The 23,327-nt window shown below is 37.1% G+C and overlaps 1 protein-coding gene across 4 annotated transcripts in view; it reads left to right on the forward strand.

Moving 5' to 3' along the window:
* Positions 1–23,327, forward strand: part of LOC150104456 (erlin-1-like) — a 354,949-nt gene that overhangs the window by 115,197 nt on the left and 216,425 nt on the right. For all 4 annotated transcript variants that reach the window (XM_090395630.1, XM_090395631.1, XM_090395634.1 and 1 more), the window contains exons 5-6: positions 3,821–3,867; positions 8,733–8,794. In XM_090395630.1, the coding sequence (XP_090251756.1) occupies positions 3,821–3,867; positions 8,733–8,794 (109 nt within the window). The remainder of the gene's footprint in view (positions 1–3,820; positions 3,868–8,732; positions 8,795–23,327) is intronic.

A 23,327-nucleotide genomic window follows, 5' to 3' on the forward strand; every position in this document is an offset into this window, starting at 1 on the left:
GTTTCACTTTCCTGCCCATTCATGCAATCTATTCAAGTTCTCCTGTAAGGCCATAACATCTGCTTGACTCTGCATTGCTCTCCCTAATTTTGCAAACAGCTGCATATCACCAGTTAAACCCATCTCAATTTCATTAATATACACATTGAACAGAATGGTCTCAAAACTGACTCCGTCAGCATGTCACTCTTCCCCTTTCAGGATACTGCACCCCCCATATGCAACTTTCTGATACCTATCTGACAGCCAGTCACTGGTCCAACTCAGAAGTCTGTTATCCAATCCCATCTGTTTCAGTTTATTTAACAGGTTGTCATGTGGCAGTCTATTAAAAGCATTTGCAAAATCTAAGTACACCACTGTATATCCATTTCTCTTGCCCAAGATATTTTGTCACCTTGTAATAGTATATAAGTAAGTTAGTAAAACATGATCTCCCTTTAACCACTTTCCAACCCATGCTGATAACCATAGAGAATACTGCTGTTATCAACCCATTTCTGTAGCCTAGTCCTCACCATTCTCTGTAGTACCTGCACCACAACTCCAGATATACAGATTGGCCTAAAATTTGTAGCCACAGCCTTATCACCACCTTTATTCAGTGGAATAATTTTGCCTTATCTCAGTTACCTGTTGAATTCTTGGCATGTCTGATCTGACTCACTTCTTGTAGTGCCATGAATTACATCATGTTTTACTGTTGTGTTTAAATTGAAATATTCTGTTCTCCTTTGTTTATTTTGATTTCTGGCAATCTATCATTATATGGATGATGGCATTGATATGCAATTTAAGTAGTTATGTAAATGTGATATTCATTAAATATTTTCATGTCTTCACCTAGCTCCACTTTCCAGCCAATAGACAGCTGAACTACATCCTGAGCTGAATGTTTGCAGTTGTGTTTAGATGATCACCTGGCTCAGTGAATAGCATCTCCACTTTTCACTGCTGGTCAAAGTCCCACTGTTCCACATGGATGTTTGCAGTTGTGTTTAAGTGGTTGATGAATTTCATCACTGTGTGAAGACCACCACTCTGTTTATACAAGTCAAGAAATGGCTTAAAAAAGTACCATGCATAGTATATGAAGAAGGATTTCTGGACTATCTAACCTTTATTCCTCCAAAATACTAATGCACTAGGGTTACAATCTTGTGTCATGATACTGACATAAAATAAAAATAAATAAATAAAAAAGTGATACAGGAGTTTTTGACTTGACTATGAAAATAGAAAAGTCAAAGTTTTCACACAGCTTAGTATTCATGAAACATTTAATTAAAGATTGTAGCCACACGTATGAGTTTCAAGGAGAATTAGAGAAGTAGAACTGTTGCATCAGACATATTAAAAATTGAAGATATCGGAAATAAATTGGAAGTTATTTATATTTAAGAATATGTACGAAGCTATTCTGAGATTGTATAGGTTCTTAAACTGAATGGGAAATGAAAGATGAGCAAATAAGTATTTGAAGAAAAATGGCAAGTAAAAGACCAAGAGAAAGATCAAGATATAGATAGGTGCTTGATGCAATAGAAGTGGATTACAAAACTTCAGTCTTCTGAAATAATAGATAATAATGATTATTATTGTTTTATTTTTATATATGTGATATAAACTTATAGAGTGTACAATTTAGTCATCTTAAATCCCAAACTCCCAACCCATCCTTATTCATTCAGTACATTGGGGAGGGGGTGGGCACCATGAGAAAGTGAAGAATGGACATTAGGTGATAAGCCCCAGTGGGTTCTCTGCATTCCTTAAAGATAATGTAGCGGTCTCCTTCCAGTTATTTAGCTTTGACCCTAATTAAGTGACCCTGGAGGAAAGAGTACTATAAAAGAAATGCAAGATGATAAAGGTGACATGAAAACTGAAGAGAAGATACTCAAGATGTCTGAAATAATTACTTTGAAAGACTGTTAAATGAAAAAGCAGTAGCAAAACAACAGTTGAAAATTTTCAAGAGGAATGCAAACAGGAGTACATATCAATAATTGAGGGAAAAAGCCATCAAAAATTTAAAATGTGGAAAGGCAGCTGAGGTAGATGATATTCAACCAGAAATGCTTAAATGTTGAGATATAAAAGTTTGGCAGTGGCTCAGAGAACCTGTTCAGAAGGTTGAATATGTATATTCAACCTTCTGATGCATAATTCAGAGAGCCTGGTCAGAAGGTTGAGAGCTGGGTTAACAAGTTCTAACCCAGCTGTCAGATCCATTAGTTTAAAATTGGTTTGAACACTGTCTTGTATACAGCTAATTTTAGTGTTTTGACTAATTTCTTTCTTATTTCATATAAATTTATCCAGCTGACTTCCTACCATACTAGCTTTATTAATTCTGTTGTCTATTTCCGTATTCATTTTGCAATTTTCACTAAAAATTGTACCTAAAGAAGCTTTCTGAAGAGCTTTCTTCATGGCACCTTGTAATATATGCCTTTTCCAGATATACAAATACTTAAAAAACTCAAGTACAAATCCTTGTTATTTTGCATCTGCTCTCTATGTGAATTTGTGCACATTTTTGTGTTTGAACACATGGTGTTAGTAATAATTAATCCATGTCCTGAACAGAAATCTAGCAGACATTTACCATTATTATTAGTTTTGTACTCTTCTCCAAATTTTCTGAAACATTTCTATAGGTCTCATCTCATCTCATCTTCCTTATACCCTCTTTTACCTTGCAGTGTCGAGGGTCCATTGATCATCGGACCTCACTCCGTTTACAGGATAAGGTGGTCAGCCTTATGCCCCGGTGTACTCTATGGCCTATAGTGTTGAGTTCTCAAGGCCAGTTTGCCTGCATTGCGGGATGAAAAACCCCAGAATAAATTGGGGAAAAAACCCTGCTGTCCACACCCAAGACTGGCTAACTTGGCTATGGCTGAGGAAGATCCTTCAGCTCCTCACGTCACCGACGGGAATCGAACCTAGGACACTCCTTCCCCAGGCATATGGTTGCGAAGCGCATAGCCACTCGGCTAACCGTGCAGACTGTTTCTATATGTCCGTGCAGTTATTTCTATATGTCTGGTAATCATTTCCTACTCTGCTATTTAGATCTCCAACGAGGACCAACTTTTCCTTTTTCATTGTGCCAGGTATCTTCTCTGCCTCAAAAAATTCCTCCATTTCTTTCTCGGTAGAACTTCTGTGGGCCCAGAAGCACAAATAAATCACATTGTCGAGTTCATCATTCTGATATTTGCCCACATTACTACATAATATTGCCTGCCATTCAACAAAATTATCCTCATATTTAGTATTGAATACTATAGCTACTCCTTCTTTTCCCTGATTGTTATTGGCTGAATATAATATTTTGTACTTGTCGCTTAGAAAGATCTCTCCTGGTTTTGCCTTTTTTGTTGTTTCAGTGACACCTACTATGTCAATCTGGTACTCATCCAGTTGTTCTTCTAGTTCCATTTCTTTTCCATTGATGCTTCTTATGTTGATGGTAGCAATCTTGAACTCTGTTGATGTTGAGTTGGGATGTGTTCTGAGATTCAGAATATCTTCAGTATAAACAAATTTGAATGGCACAAGTAGACATTGCCAAAAATTTAAATAAGACATTTGTCTTATTTCACTTAGAATGTAACATCTTAATTTTTATTTATTTATTTATTTATTTTTGGCAGTGTAAAAGAAAACTGCTGAATAGATAACATATTTGTTGATGGTTTCTTTGCTTAAGTGTTAACCTTCCTTTCTATTTTCATTGCAAAAGGATATTATCAGAGTGATCAGATGTGTAAATTTTGCAAATTAAAGGGGAAAAAATTTTTTTTTCTAGGTAACATTACAAACAGATGAAGTAAAAAATGTTCCATGTGGAACAAGGTAAGGTTTTATCTATGCTTATGAAGTATTTTGTTTTAATATTGTGCAATAATTATCCAGTTCATGTCTAATTTGGAGTATTGTTATATTATTATTATTTCCTGTAGTCTGTGGAGTCACAAACCTCATTGTGGGAAGTCAACACAAAGTTTATCATAACATTCCTTAAACTCATCCACTGTCTGCACATGTTCATCACCCTCTTAGTATTAGAAATGAAGAGAATGAGTCAATCAATATGGCATTGATTGACTTAGCCTCTTCAAAGATTGATGGTGTCAGTGAAACTTGGTTAACCAAGGAAGATGTTCTAACAGGGATAGAAATCGAAGGTATAGCATATTTCAGCAGGATAGGGAGGATAAACGTAGTGGTGGAGAATCACAGTAGAAATAAACTAATGACTGAGAGTATATTGTGTGAGATAGAAGTTTATACGACAAGATATTTCATAGGATGTTGCTACAGACCAGGGAATATAACTGGTTGTTGTTGTGTTGTCCTTTGAAGAGTCATAAATATTTCCATGTGCTCCTTGAACTGCTTTGGCTATGTCGATGATTTTGTTTGTATAGAACTGTTGTGTAGGATTAAGGTCTATTGCTTGCAAGGCTACTGTAAATTGCTAGACAGGTAAAAATGTGAGTGGGTGTCATTTCAGTATTAGGGCAGTTATTGCAGTTTCTGTATGTTCTCATATCATTCGTATTGATCTTCATTCCTCTAAAATGTCCTGTTCGGAGTTTTGCTATCGTGGTGGAGGTCTTTCTGTCAGCATTGATTTTTGGAATTTGTAGCCCTGATTTTAGTGAAATTAGTTTAGATTTGGTAGTGCATTAGCATCAGCAAGAGCTATCATGTCAGTTTCTTGGATAAGTTCTCTGGCCTCTTTTGCTAATTTATCAGCTGTTTCATTGTAATCAATGTCTATATGAGCAGGAATCCATTGTAAAATGCAACTTTTTCTCAAACACTTTAGTTGGTTTAAGAGTTTATGGATGTCTTCTGTGAGCTTGGTATTGCCATTTTTGATTACCTCCATAGCTGATCTTAAACACAATAAAATTCTTTGCAGACACACTCTTGGGCAAGTCATTCCAATCATTCATAACTCTGCATGCAAAAAACCTGCTTCTCATTCCCCTGTTCACACCCTCCTTATACAGCTTCCTGGGATGACTTTTAGTTCTCCCCTAATCTCCCACCATTTTATGAAAAACCTCTTCAACATTGATCCTATAAAACCCCTTACCAACTTGTACTTCTCTATCATATCACCCCTCTTCTTCCTGTCCACTAGACAAGTGTTTCTCAAACTTCAGATATCCATGTACCCCTTCTTAAATTTTCATTATTACCAAGTACCCCCTTATCAAAATAATAATAATAAATAAATAAGTGTATTTCATTGTAAATGTCTATTTGATTTGAATTTACATGTAAACAAATAATATCATTTATTTTTAATAGAACAAAATTAAAGATACTATAAATTTTTACTTACATAATTTATCATTAATGAGAGTAGTGAAATTGCTTATGGCAGGATAAAATTTCAGTAAAATTTGGCTCTATGGTTGTTAATTTCAATCCCAGATGCTGTTCGACATCTATAATGCGGTTCCTCTTCTTCGTCTTAATATCTGCAAGGGCCGAACATCCAACTTCGCACACATATGAACTTGGAAATGGAAAAATGAACCTTACAGCTTTATTTGTTAATTCAGGAAATTCATTTTGTATTTGTAGCCAAAATGATGATAACGTATTCTCATTGTATTTATTTTTTAGGAAACCATCAGAAGCTAGTTCTAAAAGTTGTTGTTTTTCTATTGGTGATAGACCCTTTGGCATAGATTTGTTGATATTTAAAGGGGTATCTTATCCACTCAATATCCACAATATTAATGTCCAATTCAGGGAAATACTTTTCTAGATTCATTTATAAGCTTTGTAAATGCTGCATGATAGTAATTTTCACATCATTATCAGTTTGTGCATTTGAACTTGCAAGCAATTCATGAAGAGATGGAAACGCATCAAATTCTCCATTACCAATCCACTTTTGCCATAACTTCATCTTTGCCAATGTGGTGTTCACTTTATCTTGGACATGAAATATAGAAATTTCCTTGCCTTGTAAAGACAAATTAAGATCATTTAATACAGTAAATATATCTGCCAGGTATGCTAGTTGACTGAGCCATTTCCAATTATGTAAATGATTTTTTCAATTCAGAATTTTCATCAAGAAAAACTTGTAGTTCATTCCGAAGTTCAAATAAATGAGTAAGGATTTACACGAGAAAGCCAACAAACATCAGTATGGAAAAGAAGTTGTGCATGATTATTTCCCATCTGTTCGCAAAGTTCATAGAAAAGCCTGTCATTTAGAGGATGGCCTTTAATATAATTTATGATTTTTTCAGCTTCATCCAGAACTTTTCTTAGGTCTGTAGACATCATACGTGTGCCAAAGCCTCGTTGTGTATGCAGCATGTGTCGACTTTGTATCTGGTGCAACAGCTTGAATCCTTGAAACAAGCCCTTTTTTAGATCTGACCATGGATTTTGGTACGTCCATGCTTATTCCAACACAACTTTTCCAATCAAGCTTGTTTTGATACATAAATGTATTTATATTGTTGAATATTTCTTCTCCTGTTGTATGTTCTGGCAAGGGTTGGCAAAATAAAAGGTTGTGATGAAGTTTTTGATTTTTTTTTCATACCTAATGAACACTAGAAGATTTGCAAAATTTGTAATGTCAGTGGATCACTGCAATGCATAATAATGACTCTTCCATATATTGGATAACAATGTTCAGTGATTCTTCGATGAATAGTACTGTATGAAAAGCAAATCCGATCAAAAGACTTTTCTGCATTATCCCCAATCATAATTTCTGCTATTATTTTTGCTGCAGGCTTGACCAAAGTTTCACCAATTGTTTCCGCTGTACCACTTTTTGCTATTGATAGCAACACACAATATGAAGCTTCTAAAGCCTTCAAATTTCCACCTCTTGATATGATCAACATCTTTTTTTTTTTTTTTAGATTCTTTTAAATTATTTAGTTTATTTGAAGACATTCTACAGGTTTGTCCTTGTAATAATATTTTTTTCGATTCAAAATCGCAATTTAAATGAGATGATTTCATGCTTTCATTTTTTAAATTTTCACCACAAATGACACATAACTGAATAGGTAGCTCTTTTTACTGTCCATGAAAATCATATGTGACCAAAATATTGCACTATTCTCTTGTCAATTATGTTTATCAGTCTTATGTGGATATTCAGTTCTTCTGGGATACTTTTAGGATAAGTAATTCAGATCATACTTATCCTAAAAGTATCCTAGAAGAACTGAATATCCACATAAGACTGATAAACATAATTGACAAGAGAATAGTGCAATATTTTGGTCACATATGTAGAAGGGAAGGCAATGGCCTGGAAAACGGCACTAACATCCAGGGTTAACCCGTGTGGGAAAAGAAAAAGAGGACCCCCCCCCCATAGGTGGATTGACCAAATATCAAGAATCACTGGACTTAAACTAGAACAAGCAATAAGAGAAGCACAGAGGAGAAAGAAATGGTGAAGCATTATCTGGAAGGTCACGAGTCCTCAGACATGAGGAGATCTGAGAGAGAGATATCATACTTACGAAGCTTTTTCATCTTCTTTCTAGTTGGTTCTCTAGAGATGTCAGACGACACACCCTTATCAATTTCATTTGATCCAGATACAATATCAACGTTTTCTTGTTGATTACAGCTACTTGTATTTGCTACATTGATCTCTTTTGTGCATTTTGTAAATCCAGTCTTTAACCAATGATCCATACTTAAGAAATTGAAAGCTAAAAAAATTACCCTATTTATGCGAATATAACTTGCACTTTTTTTTCCCAAAATTAAAGCTAAAAAATCGTGGTGAGAGATATATGCAGGAATTTTTGGAAACTAAAGTTTTCAGAAAAAATTGAAAATGGTATGATGTACCAAAAATCTAAGTATACTACTGTGTATCCATCTCCCTTGTACAATATTGCTGTCACTGTATTATAATAAGTAAGCAGATTTCTAAAACATGACCTCTGTTTAGCAAATTTGTGTGTCCATCAAAGCTAATACCACTGTTGTCAACCCAGTTCTGTATCATGGTTCTCACTAGCCTTTCCAATACTTTAACCACAACACCTTGGCACACAGATTGGCCTATAATATGATGCTCAAGGTCAGTCACCCCCCTCTATGAAGCAGCACATGTGAGACTCATATTAAACAAATATCCCAAGACATATGTCAACTCTGTGGCACATTCCTTCAAAATACGTGGTGATATATCATCACCACGTATTTTGTCCCACAGCCTTATTAACATCAAGTTTGCTCAATTCTCCATATACCTCTTGCTCACTCACAGTCAGTCTTTCTTCCTCCTCATCCACTGCTCTCAAACTCTCCATGATGCCATATTCACAAGGATGAAAGCCTTTTATGAACTGCTCATTAAATATCTCAACTATATCTTCTGCAGCAATTGTTCTTATACCATTTTCTCCAATCAGTGTCATCCTTCCATAATCATTCTTTTTTTTTTTTTTTTTTGCTGGATATTGAAAGAACTCTTTCGATATCCAGCTACATATCGAAAGAACTCCCTAGGCTTAATTTTTGACTAACTGCTGCTCATATTTCACTTTTGCTACCCTTACCAACCAAGTCACCCTCCTTGCATATAATATATGCCTAAAATAATAATATAATAATCATTATTTTTTAATTTCATCTCTAAACATTTTTGATTCAGTATTTAAATTGAATGTTAAGGTTGCATATTTCTTTATTTCTAGTGGTGGTGTGATGATATATTTTGACAGAATAGAAGTAGTGAATATTTTAAATGCTGAAAGTGGTAAGTATATTCTTTAATTTTGTTCCTGTTTTTTTGTGTATTATTAAAATAATTGTTAAATCTTGTTTATGTAGCTTCTTATAACTTCGATATTATAACAGGATAATAATGCATTTGCTTATAATAAGCAAATGCATCATCATGCATTTACTATGCGGATACATATAATGCATCTCCATACTGATGTTAGGTATATCTGTATGAAGGCTGAACAGGTAAATTCATATGCATATTAAGGTAAACAGGGCTTAAGAGAACTGGAGATATTCTTCTCGAGATAGGTATTAGGTGACTGGCTTATTTTTTCGTGACAAAACTTGGCTAAAATAGAGAAGTCTGAAATGCTGGTGGAATAGATGTCAGGGCTACCTTTAGTTCATTGTATCTTCTTCTTCTGCAGCTTCTCCCACTTAAGTGGGGTCACTGTTGATAATGAGTCTCCTCCACATCCTCCTGTCTTGGGCTGTCACCACATCCAAGTTCTTCATCCTCAAGTCCTCTTCTTTGGCCGCCCACGCTTCCTCCTTCCTTGCACATCCATCTGCATGACCCGTCTTCCCACATATTCGTCCTCCCTCCTCATCAAGTGACCAAATCATCTCAGCCTTGCCTCCTGTATCTTCGCTCCTAAGTTCATAACTTTCACTGTTCCCCTCACATAGTAATTTCTCAGACGATCCTTTCTGGTCACACCGCACATCCACCTAAGCATTCTCATCTCTGCTACTTCTATCCTGCTGATGTTATTTTTCCTCAGGGCCACACAGTCTATAGCATATGTCATAGCTGGCTGGCCTCACTACTGTCCTATAGATTTTGCTTTTCAGATTGATCAGCACCCTCTTATCGCATAACACTCCAGCCATCTCTCTCTCTCCAGTTCCTCCATCCTGCTTGTATCCTGCATCCCACTTCCTTCTCAGCTCCTCCATCTTATTCCACTGTTGAACCTAAGTATCTAAAGTCCCTCACCTTCCTGATGACATTTCCTTCTGGCTCCAGGTCTGTCTCCTGGCTGTCGCCCACTGTGCAACACATATACTCTGTCTTACTTCTGCTCAGTCTCATACCTCTCTCTTCCAGTACTTTTCTCCATCTTTCCAGTTTAGTTCCCACTTCTTCTCTTGAATCTGCACACAGCAAGATGCCATCTGCATACAATATTGTCCAAGGTACATCTTCTCTCACCTCCTCCGTCACCACCTCCATTACAATGTTAAACAGAAATGGACTTAATGCTGACCTTTGATGCAAGCCAACTGTTACTTGAAACCTTTCAGTCTGTCCCAGACAGGTCTGAACACTTGTCTTCACATTTCTGTACATCTCCCGCACCAATCTGACATATTTCTCTGGAACCTTCTTCTCCCTCAGACACCTCCAGAGACTTCTTGCCTTGGCACTCTATCGTATGCTTTCTCCAGATCAATAAATGTCAGATGTAGCTCCCCTTGTTTCTCTTGAAACTTTAGTTCATTGTATACTGAACTGAAATCTGGTCAGTCTGCAGCAGCCATATGTTTTACGTATATTTGTGTTAATGATGCTGAATATATCCCTAATCTTAATAAGCATTATAGAATCATGCTGAAGAAATGAACAGACTTTGGCAGATACCAAAGTGAGTTGTTCTCATTCCTTAAAAGAAAAGTTAAACCCTTCTGATATTTGATATGATACAATCGTTCTTCTGTTTTATCTCCTGCATAGACAGCCATCGCAAATCACCTTGTCATATGAGAAACAGTATACTGTGTGATTCACGTGACCTTTTGCCAGAAATAACTGTAAGTAATTAATAAATAGATTCACTTAACATTAAATAAATTATTTAATGGGAGCATAGTTTTGGTCATGTTTAAGACCATTATCAGTGTGTACTATTAAAGGGAAAATAAAATAACAATTCGGAATTATAGTGCATTCTTTATATTGATTATTATTATTATAATCAATTTGACGAAGTCCGAAGACTCATTGCGGATTGATCCATACATGAGATGTTGAAGGACCTATAAGCAAATAGTGCTCTGGGTAAAGTGCAGGTTAGGAGTAAAATAAAAGTTTCTTAACTTTTTTGAAGAGTTGCAGGTTGTAATTGTTTGCCAATACTTCAATGAGGAAGGCTCTACCAGATAATCTTTCTCATTGTGAAGACAGATAGATTGAATAAAAGAGGAACAGGAAAAGCAGATATGCTGTGTTTCAAAGGGATGCTAGTAAGCTGCTGTTCATGTACCATGTATCAGATCAACAGAAGGTGGAGGAATGATGGTTGCAATTTCAATGGAGCAATGAATTATCTCAGTGGTGTAGCTAGAACTTTTGCCCAACTGGGGCAGTCCCTGAGTTTGCCTCCCTCTCAATACACACCAAAAATACTCAAAAAGTCAAAACAACGTATAGGGAAATAAATTAAAACATTGTTTATTTTTTGAAGTAAAACTTTAATTTCAACATCCTACAATGTTATTTTTCTTGCTTTTCTGTTAGCAAAATTGTCAGTGACATTGGCAAAATCTATTTCATAATAATGTAAGTAATTTTTAATCTGTTTTATTTAGAAAAACTCTTTTCACAATATTTGGAAATGAGTTCTCGAGACTGTATTTTAGAATTAACTGCAAAAGTTCAAAAAGGTTCAGACTACCCCCTCTGCTCCTTCCTAGCTATGCCTCTGAATTACCTGTAGATAGACACAGTGCCAAATTGCATTTGTCAGATGTAGGCTGAAGTAAATCTGTAAGAAAGGGAAAGGGACATCTATGAGCCAAATTGCTCTCCTGTGGACAGCATCAAGAATTTTTAGGGACATTTTAAGTACACCACCCAAATATGTGAGCAGTATTCTAAGAATAGGCAAATTTGGGATTTGTATAAAGTTAAGAGCTGATTGGGTGTAAAATAGCATCTTGAATGAAAGAGGATTCCTAGTTTTTTAGATGCTGAGGAAGCTATTCATATGATATGTTATGCAACAAGAGACTGGAAGTAAGTTTAAGTCCAAGCAGAGCAATCTGGTCATATTTGAAGATTTGTATATTACTGAGGGTAAAGATAGGTGAGCTGAGATCTCTTTTACAACAGAACATGACCAGATTGTCTTCACCTCATTGAAGGACAGCATGTTGATCAATGTTCTAAGCACTGGGTGGAGATCGGGATGTCAGAGCATTGCATAGTTTGTCATATGAATAGAATGAATGGAGAGTAGTACTCCTATGACAAACTATGAACAGGATTAGTGGTGATTGGGAGTGGGTCATTTATGTACGTGGGCAAGAGATTAGGTGATACAGAGACCTGAAGCATTCCTGAATTAGTTCTGAAGCTTGAAGAGTGGGAGCCTTCTACCATGACATGCAGTGAATGATAACCAGAGAGGAAGCTGGCAACTCAATTCCAGAGAATGGCAGGTAGACCAAAGGATGGCAATTTATTTAGCAGGCCTCAATGCCAGACATGGTCTAAAGCTCTAGAAATGTTAAGTGCAACAGCACAAGTTTCACCTAGCCTTTCCATTGCATATCCAGTAGTGCTGCAAGCTAAGAGGTCACCTATGAATCTTGAATAGTTGAATTCATACTGATGTTTGCTGATTAATTGGTGGGCCTCTAGGTAGTGCAGAAGTTGGCTGTTGATGACTTTCTTCATCATTTTGGAGAGGACTGAGCTGATGGCACTTGGTCAGTAGTTTGCTGGTAGACTGCTATCTCTCATTTTTTTTGGAATAGGCTGAATATATGACTGCTTCCACACTGATGTATGTAGATTAGATTGTAGAGGTGATGAACAGAAAGCTTTTTACTGATTTGTAATTTTTTGATGTCTTTTTTTGTGGAAAAATGACAGAAAGCATACAGCACTTGGATTCAGGTGTCGAAGATGATTTCTCTTGGTCATCTATGTTTGATGAAGAGAGTGATGCTAGGAGGAGGTCTTCTTTATCTGATGGAGTAGCAGTGGAATGAGTAAAAGCAGGATGAGAGTGCATTTACTCATTCTACTTCAAACAGTGATAGACTATTTGAAGATTACATTATATGTAGCATAGCAAAGAATTTGTAGTATGCTGCTCTTGTGACATGCATATTTTATTCTCTTCTTCTTATTCCTTTCCTCCTCTTTTACCTTGCTGTGTCAAGGATTTTCTATTCATTTAACCTCAACTGTATCTCGAGGATAAGGTGGTTAGCCCTATGCCTCCCAGTGTATCCTCTGTCTGTAGATGCGTGTGTTCATGGGCTAGTTTGCCTATTCTGGGGGATGAAAAAACCCCTACCTCTATATGAGACCAGCTAAGTACCTTTAGTAGAAAGAGACCAGATAAAGGTTTCTCACATCATGGACAAACAAGAATTGAACCCAGTGCTTTCCAACCAAAGGGCTTCACCGACTGAGCTACGGAGGCTCATGCATGTTTTATGTTAAGTTAAAAATATAGCATATAAGGAATGGGAATGTGCATGGCATATAGGTGAAAAGTACTGGATGACTTAAATGTTACTATCTCTGGCTTTAATAGTGGTGGAAATAGTGAGATGGAAACAGGTGAGTGTCAACATGTAGATACAAATAGCATGTTTGAGGGTGAGGAGAACCAGAAAAAGGTGTCAATGGATTTGGCCTTAGATATTGTAGTGGGGGGGTCGACAGATGGCCTTGGTTGTATGAGTGAATGAATGCCATGTGAAAGCAGGATGTTTGAAATGGCAAATAGAGATGTAGAGAAAGGAAATTCAAGGCAGAAAGACTGACATTGGAGTGGATAGTGGAGAGATTAACTGGTGCAAAATGAATCCAAGCAATGCATACAGGAAGTATGCATTGCTTGGATTCAGGTTCAGAAGAAGATGATTTCTCTCTTGGTCATCTTTATCTTTGGATGAGTAGCAGTGGAATGAGTAAAAGCAGGATGAGAGGGCAGGTGAGTAGAAGCAGCTTCCAACCTTAGCAAGGGACCGTAAGGCATGGCTTCCATTTTAGACAGAAGACAAATTTTCTGCTGTTAACTTCTATGAAATCATATTTAGATCGGTTGATGATTATTTTGCATTTGTTGCATGCTTTTGTATAGGTTGATTCGAAAGTTGGGGTTCTTGTGGTGAGCTGAATTTTTTTCTTTGACTATTTTGATATATTTGCTGTTCAATGACAAACTTGTCATTGAACAGAAAGTTTATAAGTCTACGACAGACTTTATGAGTTTGTCGCAGACTTATAAAGCAGATGATTTTGGGTAGAATAGGAAATGAAGACCAGGACTTCATGCCAGTGAGAATAATTTTTGTGACTTGTTTGAAGCAGGTATTAGGGCAGATCAGCAGAAGCAGTAGTCAGACCAATGAAGATATTAATAGAAATTTTGAACGGACGTTATCCCATTTGTCATCGTTGTAGTACCAGAGAGTGCAAGGTCATGAGAGGTTTGAGGAAGGACCTTCTTGTGAGAGAGGAAACTTGCACAAGATTGTAATCTGAGTTGCTGAGAAGAGAGATATGATCTCAGCAGTGTATGCAGAAAGAGAATTGGTTAAAAGCTATGCAGAGTATTGCTTATCACAGCAACTTCCTCTTCTCGTTCAGCTTTGTTGATGGTCTTGGTAAAGGGGAGCCATTTGGAGTTGTGGATGTTGAGGCTGCCTAGGCAGATATTCACACTACTTGGATAGCTAAATTGCAGATGGTCAAGTTTCATAGAAAGGATTTTGAAGAGGTCTTTAGAATTTAATTTAGTTTAATTTAATTTAATTTAAAATTAGAATTAGAATGTGACAACAGGAATCGAGACGTGTGTAATTTAGGCATTGATGGTGGACAATTGTGGATATAGCTGCAATCTGGTTTTCTGTCAAGATTAAGTTTTGGTCTTAATGACTTCAAGTGATGAATGTCATTTATGTTGGTGTTAATGCCATGAACATTATTAAAGTGGATGTACAAGTGAGTTTTTATTGAGGAGGTTCTGGCTTGGTTTGTATGATTTGATTAGTTGTGTTGTGATTAATTTATGGGCCGGATTCATTTTTGTCACAGTATCACAATCATTGTCATTGTAATATTTGCCATACATTTGTTTGTGGTTAGATGGAAGGATAGAGTGGGAACATGCAGTGAGAGGAGATCATTTCTTCGTATAGAGAGTTAGTTCTCTCTAATGTGGCCTTGAGTGCATCACACATGCCACTACTCAAACTCTCTCTCTCTCCGTGCATGACATGGCAGAGTATGTAGCAGCAGGATTATGTCCCAGTTGACATTTGGGAAGTCTTTTGACTCTTTTTATGTTGTTCCCGCCCACAAAAGGTCATTTGCTGACCTATAGTACATTTTCTTCCATAGGTAGGTTTTGATTTTTTTTTTCTATTTTTATCAATTTTATATATACGGGGGTTGTTTGAAAAGTTTGGTAAAATTTCCAATAGACGACAACACAGTTCATTCATTCATAACCATTGTCGGCACTTATCATCTTTTACATGACCCCTGGCAAAATTTTAGCCATGTGCGATGCGTAGTTCTCATTTGGCCAACATTTAAAATGACCGTGTTTGCATTTTTCATAAAATTGGAGAAAAACGAATTTTGTACAGTGATAAAACACTTGTTTGAAGAAGTAGATGGCTGTTCAGATCAAAGCTGAGTTAGATGCAGTTCATGGAGACTTTGCACCAGCATTAAAGAATATTTATTTTTGGATAAATGAGTTTAAACGTGGTCGTAAGTCCATTGAAGATGAAGCACGCTCCAGACGCCTGACTGAGGTCACTACGAAGGAAATGATTGACAAAATCCATGGTATCGTTATGGAAGACTGCTGAGTGAAAGCTTGAGATTGCTGAGATTGTAGGCATCTCAACTGAATAGGTGTATAATATCCTGCACGAAAAATTGCACATGAAAAGCTGTGCACGTGATGGGTGCCAGATTGTTGACTTTCAATCACAAACGCATGCGAAAAGACATTTGCTGTGTTTGTTGTGTTTGCTGATGTTTAATTGCAATTTGCACGATTTTTTGCATCAATCATGACTGTAGACAAAACTTGGATCGACCACCACACACCTGAGTCCAAGCAGCAGTCAAAACAGGACAATGCCTGGTGAAAGAGCACCAAAAAAAGCGAAGACTGTTTTGTCAGCTGGGAAGGTGATGGCCACTGTTTTTTTGGGATTCCCAAGGAATTATCATGATAGACTATTTGGAAAAGGGTAAGACTTTTGCATCAATTCATGACTGTAGACGAAACTTGGATTAACCACCACTACACACCTGAGTCCAAGCAGCAGTCAAAACAGGACAATGCCTGGTGAAAGGGCACCAGGGTAAGACTTTTGCATCAATTCATGACTGTAGACAAAACTTGGTTCGGCCACCACTACACACCTAAGTCCAAGCAGCAGTCAAAACAGGACAATGCCCGGTGAAAGAGCACCAAAAAAAAGTGAAGACTGTTTTGTCAGCTGGGAAGGTGATGGCCACTGTTTTTTTGGGATTCCCAAGGAATTATCATGATAGACTATTTGGAAAAGGGTAAGACAGTAACAGGAATCTATCATGCATCATTGTTGGACTGTTTAAAAGAAGAACTGAATAAAAAATGGCCAAGATTGGTGCACTAAAATGTGCTCTTTCATCAAAACGATGCACCGTCTCACACATCGACTGCCACAATAGCAAAATTGCACAAATCGAAGTTAGAATTGGTTTCACATCCACTGTATTCTCAAGACTTGGTCCTGTGTGACTTCTTCTTGTTCCCAAACTTAAAAATTTGGCTCGGTGGGAAAAAGTTTCTTCGAACGCGGATATCATCAAAGCTGTCAATGACTATTTTGCACAATTTGATAAATCCTACTTTTTAGATGGGATGAAAAAATTGGAAACTCGCTGGACCAAATGTGTAGACCTTGATGGAGACTATGTTGAGAAATTATTATTATTATTATTATTATTATTATTACATAGCACCTCCAGGTAGTCCAAGGACTCATCAAGGGAGGGCACCTACTCCACAACTCTCTGTCACCGCCACTCAGCTATGTTCATCATCTACACCAATGCCATCTACTGCTGACCACCACACTAGTATTTTTCACAAACATCCATGCCCATGGTGGGATTCGAACCTGCAGCCTTTTAGCTGGAGAGTGGATACGCTTAACCACTTGGCCATAAAAATAAAGGTGATTTTTTCCAAAAAAAATGTGTTTAACTTATTTTTTTACCAAACTTTTCAAACAACCCTTATATATATATATATCTACCCTATCTACCATTAATTGTCCAGACACTTAAGCAATTTACAATTAATACTAACAGGTGAACTGTAATGATCGGTATGGCTTTGATCACTTCCTGCACCCTTTAAGGGAGGCTTTCCACCAGTGTGCAGCAGACATCAGGTGGAATTTGTTTAAAGCATGAATAAAGCCAAATCGGACTTTAAAAGGCAAATTGCAGAAAACTTACCTCATGTTTAATAGCAGTTTAAATGGCCTTCTTGTTCCTTGCTAAACCTACTTTATTCCTCTTTTACATCCAGATGATGGTAACATTACCAAAAGATATAAGGCGGGCCTGTTGTCATCAAGAGGGCAGGCTTAGTTTTTCTTTATGTTATTATTTTCACTTTATGAGATCTAAACAAGAAAGCAGGAAATTAATAGCTTACATATGAGAAAATTTTGAAAAAAGAGCAAAGCTAATCATAATGGTTAAGTACTTGCTGGATTTCTGTTTCAGGATATATGCATACCATTAGTAATGGTATATGCATACCATTACTAATACTGTATTCCAGCATATAGTATTAGTACACAAATTCATGGGGGAGAAGACACAATAAATAATTTACCAGGAAAAAAAAATCATGTTACACTAACCCAAACAGCCCACTATATGTCGCTTCTGAATTTTTGCCATAAAGATATGAGTGAAATCCTCATTAGTCTAGATACCTAATATTTAAGGAATTGACAGCGTATACTAGAAATATAGATTAAATTAACTTTAATATATACTTTCCGATATTTCGGCGAACGTCACATTGCCATCTTCTTGGGAACTTACTACAAGACACGTGCACACAAGTACTAATAACAGCAAATGAGACTGAGGCTAGGAAGCTAGCGTTTCCTAAAGTCCTGATGGTGCCCCTGGCGGGCTATATTGGTAGTTCTTGGCCTTTGGGCTGAAGTTCTTCTGATAAAAGTTTCCCAAATTTGGGGCAGTTTCATGCATTCAAATTTGTTGAGGTTTGGCATGTTCCTAAGGGCCGAGGCTGATTCCATGAATAGTCTTTCATACTTGAACTTGCTGCGGTGTATTACTGTGGCTTTCTTCCATCTTATTCTTTGGCGAGTATCCAGTGCGTGGTCTGCAAGCCCAGAGTGGCTGTACTGGTAAAATCGGATGTAATCCTTGTGTTCTGAGATTCTGATATTTGCTGTCCTGCCTGTTTGGCCAAAGTAGGACAGTTTACAGCTGCAAGGGACCTGGTATACACCAGGTAGGTCTAGGGGAAGTGGTTGGTCTTTGGTGGAGCGGATAAGGGATGCCAGTTTTCTATGTGGTCTGTAACAAGTGGTCAAGTCATGTTTTTTTAGGATTTTATTGATTTTTTCCGAGGTGCCTCTGATGTAGGGAATCGTGATAGATTTAGAGTAATCTTTTTTGTGAAGGGGAGGGGGTGGTGGGTTGTGGATAACTGGGTTAAGTATTTTTTGGATTTTTTGGAGGGGGTAGCCATTGGCTGAGAAAGTGTCACGGATGTGATTTAGTTCAGTGGTTAGGGCTTGATCATTAGAACTAAAACCCTATAACTCTAGACCCCCCCGCATATATGGGCTCCCAAAAATACACAAAGAAAATGTGCCATTACGTCCTATAGTGGATGGCATTGATTCCCCCACTTACAAACTAGCCAAGCATTTAGCCAAAGCGCTCTCACACTATACTGGCAATACACCATCACACATAAAAAACTCAGCCCACTTCAAAGCCAGTATAGAAAACCTTACACTCCAACATAATGACATAATGGTCAGTTTTGATGTCTCCTCCCTATTCACAAATGTCCCCCTCAAAGAAACCTTAGAGCTAATCCAAGCTAAATTTCCTCCCGATATCTCAGCCCTATTTCAGTTTACAATGAACTCAGGCTATTTCGTTTGGCAGGAAAAATTCTACAAACAGATAGAGGGGACAGCCATGGGTTCACCACTTTCCCCACCCTTGGCCAACTTCTTCATGGAGATGTTTGAAGAGAAAGCCTTAAACTCAGCCCCACAAAAACCTACCATATGGCTTCGCTACGTTGATGATGTTTTCGCTATTTGGCCACATGGCCCGGATTCACTCCTCTCCTTCCTAACACACTTGAACAACCAACACCCTAGAATCAAATTCACCCTGGAAAAAGAGGAAAACAATAACCTCCCCTTCCTAGACACACTAGTCACCCGCCAACCTGATGGAACCTTGGTTTTCTCAGTTTATAGAAAACCCACCCATACAGGCAGATACATTCACCAACAATCCCACCCCCCCCCCTCACAACAATATGGAGTTATTAAAACATTATTCAACAGGGCAAAAATAATCTGTTCTAATGATCAAGCCCTAACCACTGAACTAAATCACATCCGTGACACTTTCTCAGCCAACGGCTACCCCCTCCAAAAAATCCAAAAAATACTTAACCCAGTTATCCATAACCCACCACCCCCTCCCCTTCACAAAAAAGATTACTCTAAATCTATCACGATTCCCTACATCAGAGGCACCTCGGAAAAAATCAATAAAATCCTAAAAAAACATGACTTGACCACTTGTTACAGACCACATAGAAAACTGGCATCCCTTATCCGCTCCACCAAAGACCAACCACTTCCCCTAGACCTACCTGGTGTATACCAGGTCCCTTGCAGCTGTAAACTGTCCTACTTTGGCCAAACAGGCAGGACAGCAAATATCAGAATCTCAGAACACAAGGATTACATCCGATTTTACCAGTACAGCCACTCTGGGCTTGCAGACCACGCACTGGATACTCGCCACAGAATAAGATGGAAGAAAGCCACAGTAATACACCGCAGCAAGTTCAAGTATGAAAGACTATTCATGGAATCAGCCTCGGCCCTTAGGAACATGCCAAACCTCAACAAATTTGGATGCATGAAACTGCCCCAAATTTGGGAAACTTTTATCAGAAGAACTTCAGCCCAAAGGCCAAGAACTACCAATATAGCCCGCCAGGGGGCACCATCAGGACTTTAGGAAACGCTAGCTTCCTAGCCTCAGTCTCATTTGCTGTTATTAGTACTTGTGTGCACGTGTCTTGTAGTAAGTTCCCAAGAAGATGGCAATGTGACGTTCGCCGAAATATTGGAAAGTATGTATTAAAGTTTATTTAATCTATATTTCTAGTATACGCTGTCAATTCCTTAAATATTAGTTATCATGTTTAACCAGCGTATAAGCCTCTCAACAAGAATAGTCTAGATATCAATTAGTCTTTTGGTCAAGAAGGTATCTACCCAGTTATACTCAAATTTTGCAGTCCAGAATTAACACCCATTCTGTGTCAGCTATTCAAACTATGATGCTTATCTGGTATCTGTTCAACAACATGGAAGCAAGTCTCTGTCATGGAGACTATTCTGTAATGCAGTCTATTCAAGAATGAATAGACTGCATTAGTGGAAGTGTCATCAAAAATGAAGATATTGTGAAAGAAAACTTCACATTGTTAGCATCCATGAATATGGGTCGAGCTAACATAAGGTAGCATGATCACTTAATTGCAATGGTAGAGATAAAATTAGAGATAAAGGTGTTTGATGCCAGAATAGTAGGAAAAAGATCTAGTCAGGTGATTGTAGTTAGAAGTGCCCTAGAAGACCTAAATATAAGTGATAATATTGTGGTCCTGACATATGACATTATAATTCGGAGGAAAACTGTCAATAAGAAGTTAATAATAATATTAACTTGCTATGATGCTATGATAGTACTATACAATTAAGTTTACATAGTACTATCATAGCATCCAGTACATCTCCATTCCCTGAGGTACATATAAAGAGTTTGGTGACATAAGAATGATGACTTAAATGTATTTCTGATAAGAAGTGGAGAAATTTTTTCAGTCATTAGAGAAGGTCGCTAACGTAAAGAAAATAAAGAAAATCTGGTCCTTATCAAAAAACTAAACAGTTCGGTAAGAATGAATGCCGTCATCAGCATAATCATCTGATTCCTGATATGTACCCTCAAGGGATGTAGAGAATACTATGATAGTGAAACGTGAAAAGTTTACACTTCCTTTAGACCATTTTCTTCCAGTCTTGTCATCCATCAGGACTATTATAATTTTGGAGCTTCTTATTACATCAGTTTGCCTAGATTGTGCTCTCTCTCTCTCTCTTTTCTAGCATCTTTGCATCAAACACCTGTTTTGCTACCCTTTCCTTCTCTGTTTTATTTTTAAGTGACTGTACTACCTGAAATTAGCTCAACTCAGAGTTTCCTGAATGCTAATAATGTCATGTTCTTTCCTAATATCTTCATTTTTAATATAATGATGACCTTGATGCTATCTGTTCACTACCCTGATTTTTCTCAGAAGTCTCAGATCTGTGGTTTCTGATCTTTGATTAACTGTTCTGTAAGTTAAAATTGTAAAGTAAAGATGTCAAGAAATTATATTCTTGATTTAATCCTTTATCCAAGTGTAAGCAAACAAGTTTGTGCTTGAACTATTTTCAGGACTCGGGCAACTCGTATAAAGAAGCTAATGACTTCACATCACTTGCCTTAGTATCCCATAATGCAAAGCACATCTCCTTGCAGACATGTATAATGCTATGCATTGTGGAAAGGGTTACTACCCAGACCAGTTTTGACCTTTATTGAGGTCTCATCAGCGGAAGCCAGACCAGAGATGATACTAAGGTTGAAGTAATACAGAAGTTATATTTTCATATATGAGTAGCCAAAGGTGTCATACCTTATTATTAAAATTCTCTGGATTAGAGATATATAGTTGTAAGTTTTTCCACTTGGTTATACTATAATTAAAGATACCAAGAAATTATATTCTTGGTTTAATCCTTTATCCAAGTGTAAGCAAACAAGTTTGCACCTGAACTATTTTCAGGACTGGGGCAACTCGTATAAAGGAACTAATGACTTCACATCACTTATCCACAAGGAGATTGCTTTGCATTATGGAATACTAAGGCAAGTGATGCAGAAGAAGCTAATGACTTCACATCACTTGCCTTAGTATTCCATAATGCAAAGCAATCTCCTTGTGGATAAGTGATGTGAAGTCATTAGTTCCTTTATACGAGTTGCCCCAGTCCTGAAAATAGTTCAGGTGCAAACTTGTTTGCTTACACTTGGATAAAGGATTAAACCAAGAATATAATTTCTTTATATCTTTAATTTATAGTATAACCAAGTGGAAAAACTTACACCTTTATCCAAGTGTAAGCAAACAAAGTTTACACAGGCAGTATCTTCACACCTGGGCTATTTTGCATACAGAAGCTAATGACTTCATATCAGTTGCCTTAGTATCCTATAAAGCAAAGTACACCCCTTACAGATGTGTATAATGGTGTGCATTATGGGAAGGGCCACTACCATGACAGATTTCGATCTTTATTGAGGTCTCATTCGTGGGAGCCAGACTCAGAAGAGATGCCAAGGTAATGGAGAAGCCATATAGTTACCATATACAAATAGTAAAAAGATATATTACCTTGTTATTAATAGCATTGTTATTAAACACTAATAATGTTTTCAGTGTTTCTGCTTAGTTAGGGAATTCTGCAGGCTTGTACTGGATATATGTAGAAGTATAACATTATCTGCATAAAGTAAAGATCTGAGATCAACATCTCTCATTTTTATATTAGGTTTAGTACCATTTTCCTTCATAATGTGATCCATATAGATGTTAAATAATAGTGGAGATAATGTACACCCTTGTCTCACACCTGATTTAAAATCAGATCATCTTCCTGTATCTACTTCATTTCTAACTGCTGATTATAACTCAAATATAGACTATATTTTGCTCAAAAATAATGTCCTATTTATACCATATAACTATATCATTTTGAACACCTTGTCATATGCCTATTCCAGATCTACAAAACTTACAGATTCTAGTTACATTCTCATGATTTCTCAACAGTTTGTCTTAAAGTGAAAATCAGATTCTGACAACCTCTATTTGGCCTGAAACCAGCTTTCTTCTCCATGCTTTCTTACTTCCACAATTTTTCTTAGCCTTTTCTCAGGTCTACTTCCATAAATCTTACCTGGAACATTCATTATGAAAATTTCCTTGTAATTCTCACTGAATGTGTGAATTACAAAGAATTATTATGCACCATAGCCACTGTTGAGCATTCTGGTCAAATAGCATCCAATCCAGCAGACTTTCCACATTTCAAATTTTTGATGAATTTTTCTACTCCAAGTATTGATATGTGTTCATGATGGCATTCCTATTGAG

Source organism: Typopeltis vanoorti, chromosome 7, assembly GCF_054136105.1.
Source record: "Typopeltis vanoorti isolate ZY-2024b chromosome 7, IOZ_Tvanoo_1.0, whole genome shotgun sequence".
NCBI lineage: Eukaryota > Metazoa > Arthropoda > Arachnida > Uropygi > Thelyphonidae > Typopeltis > Typopeltis vanoorti.